At 55.6% G+C, this 2,869-nt stretch overlaps 1 protein-coding gene across 1 annotated transcript in view; it reads right to left on the bottom strand.

Moving 5' to 3' along the window:
• Positions 1–912: 912 nt before the first annotated feature.
• Positions 913–2,869, bottom strand: part of zgc:158376 (uncharacterized protein LOC100101643 homolog) — a gene marked incomplete in the record, with an annotated part of 10,450 nt that continues 8,493 nt past the window's right edge. Inside the window, 3 exon segments of the mRNA XM_024262190.2 lie at positions 913–2,342; positions 2,416–2,637; positions 2,713–2,866. Coding sequence (XP_024117958.1) covers positions 2,158–2,342; positions 2,416–2,637; positions 2,713–2,866 — 561 coding nt within the window.

Genomic DNA, 2,869 nt, shown 5'->3' on the forward strand with positions numbered 1-2,869 from the left:
CGGCCGTCAGTCGGCCGTCAGTCGACCGTCAGTCGACAGTCAGTGGACTGCCAGTTGAAAGTCCGTCGGTCGTCAGTCAACAGTCATTGGACTGGGGAGACAGAGGCAAACTCTCCAGGTTTAGGAAATGTGTGACTAAACCCTGACCTGGTGGTCCAAGAGGACCAGAATGATTGAGGCTGTTTTGGTGAAAAGGGATGGATTCTTGAGTCACGCATGAAAACGGCGAGGCGTTCAAGTTCAGGGACGTGACAGCCACAGCCCCGCAGCTCCGCCTTCCTCCTGGTTTGCTGGTTTGTGAAGCAGAACGGGACAAATGAGTTCGTGGAAGGTTAAACATGGTTTGACCTGGGAGATCACATGGGTCAGCTTGCTCCGCCTACTTCTGATCAGCTTTTGTATTTAGGTTTTTCTCTCAGAGGGATGAAAGTTCGGTTCTGGTTCTTCACGGAGTTCCCATTGAATTTGTCTGGTTGGTCTGGGTTCTGACATGATGCGACCCCAAGGATGACCCGCCCTCACGCTGGGTCAGGAACGTCATCTTCATCACTGGAGGAGGAGGATGCGGCACCAAACAGCTGGAAGACTCACAGACTGGTGTAGTGGTCAGCACTCTGACTACAATGAGAAGGTCCAGGTTTGAATCCCCACCCAAGTTCTCCAGCTTCTCTTTGTGTCCACAGACGTTCCTCACAGGTGACTTCACCCCCCACACACACACGGATTCTAATGAACTCACCTGAACACACCTGGCTGATACCCTCACACATATTTGAGTGTAGATTTGTGCGATTCTGTATTGCTGCGTGGTTGTGTTTCTGTATAGAAGTGTAGTTGTTGTAGTTGTCAATCGAGTGCAGACAGAAAGCTCAGAATACCAGTTTTAACAGGAACCATTGAACGCAGCACAAACAGAGTAGAAAACCAGCCGCTGCCTCTTTATTGGTGTTCAGTCACTCAGACTTAGCTGCCTCGAGTTGGTCGTTGGTCTTTCCAACATTTTTCCATCGACGGCTCGGAAGAGCCGAGAACAAAGAGTAAAAACAAAGAAGCGAGATGCCCCGATTAGAACATGGAAACATTTGGCAAACATGGAGGAGGAGGAGGAGGAGGCGGGTCCAGTGCATCTTTGAATCCCCTCAGAACTCTGAGGTCCAGAAATGTCCGGCCTCCTGTTGGATAAGAGCTTTCAGGAGATCCGTCCAATCCGGAGGGATCAGGTACAATCCAGGAACAGCAAAAGACAAAAACAAACATTTCAACAAAAACAACAAACAAACAGTGGTTGTTGTGCTGCATTCATGAGACAGCAGGGATTCCTGCAACCCCCCCTCCCCCCAACCCGAACAGCGTACCAGCCTGACCCCCCCGGTCAGAGAATGTAAACAAATGTAAACAAAAACAAAGATCCAGCAGCAGATCGAAGCATGAGAGGCTCAACGTAAAAAAAGCTGCAAAAAATCATTTTTTTCTTTTTAAATAAAACTCAATCAGAGACCCCGTCCCCCCCCCACACACACACACACACCACCTCTGAGTGGACCCTGAACACAACCCCCCTCCCCACAGGTACAGCATAGCCCCCCCGATGACCAACCAGCTCAATGGCGTTGACGCTCTGAGCCATCATGGGAATGGCCCCGCCCCCAAGAGGACGGGCAGCACCGACAGTCACCAAGACCTCCTCAGACAGGGGCGTGGGGGGGTGTTCAGGCAGGAGTGGGCGGGGCATTGTCACCGGGAATCTGTTGGGGGTGGGGGGTGTTATAAATAAATAAACAAAAATCCTGAGAAAACGCAACCGACCAGAACAACCGTCCCTCGAGCAGAACCGGATCGGACTGGGTCGGGATTGGGCGCAGCCCCTCCCCCATGAGTCCAGTCAGCCTGCAGGTTTGAGTGGGCGGTTCCTCTGCAGCTCCTTGGTTTAAATAAACTTTATTTAAACAATGGTCAGTGCGCAGGTTCAGACCACAACAGCTAAATGATGATTGGTCAGCAGCAGGAAGAGGGGGCGGGGCCATGAAACTGCAGTATTTACACCCCCATGTGTTTGGAGGACAGTTCTGTACACGCTTGGGGTTCACACCCTCCACCCTCCAGCCTGTAGTGTAAAAGGGGCGTGGCCTGTGCCACACTGTCATGTAGGGCGGAGCTTTAGGTGTTCTTTAGGAGCGTCCCATCCACAGAGGAGCTGAAGGAGGAGGAGGTGGTGTGGGGGGGGAAGGAGAGCAGCTGCGCGGCCTCGGGGGGGAGCAGCTGGCAGCAGCGCAGGTCCGCCGTGTGCAGGGAGGGGCACCGCCGCAGCAGCAGCACGCTCTGCTCTGTCAGCTTGGAGCAACCTGCAGCACACAGACATGGCAGTGAGGGAAGGGGAGGGGGGCAGCGAAGGCGGGACCTCAGGTGAGGGCTTACCTGCCAGGCTGATGTGGGTCAGGCTGTCCCTCAGCGGGGACAAGGGGGAGGTGAGCGCCAACACCGTCTGGTCGGTCACGTTGGCGCAGTGGCTCAGGTCCAGTCGGCGCAGGTGGGGGGTGTAACGGACCAGGAGGCGGGACGAGGAGTCGCTCAGGTCCAGTCCGGACAGGCGCAGCTCCGTCAGGTTCTGGAACCGGCCCGCCCTTCCCTCGCCGTGAGCTGAGCCAATCACAAAGCACAGAGTCAGGAGTGGCGCCGGGCGGCGACAACGCAGCTGGGTGGGTGGTGTCTCACCTGTCCTGGTGTCGGGAGGGGGGAGCAGTAGCTCCCGCAGGTGAGTGTCCTTCAGGTCCTCCACCCTGCTGAGGTCAAGGAGCTTCAGACACGGACAGACCGCCTGGCAGAGGGCGGAGACGGCGGGCCACGCGCAGCCGGACACGTTCAGCTCCTG

Source organism: Oryzias melastigma, linkage group LG17, assembly GCF_002922805.2.
Source record: "Oryzias melastigma strain HK-1 linkage group LG17, ASM292280v2, whole genome shotgun sequence".
NCBI lineage: Eukaryota > Metazoa > Chordata > Actinopteri > Beloniformes > Adrianichthyidae > Oryzias > Oryzias melastigma.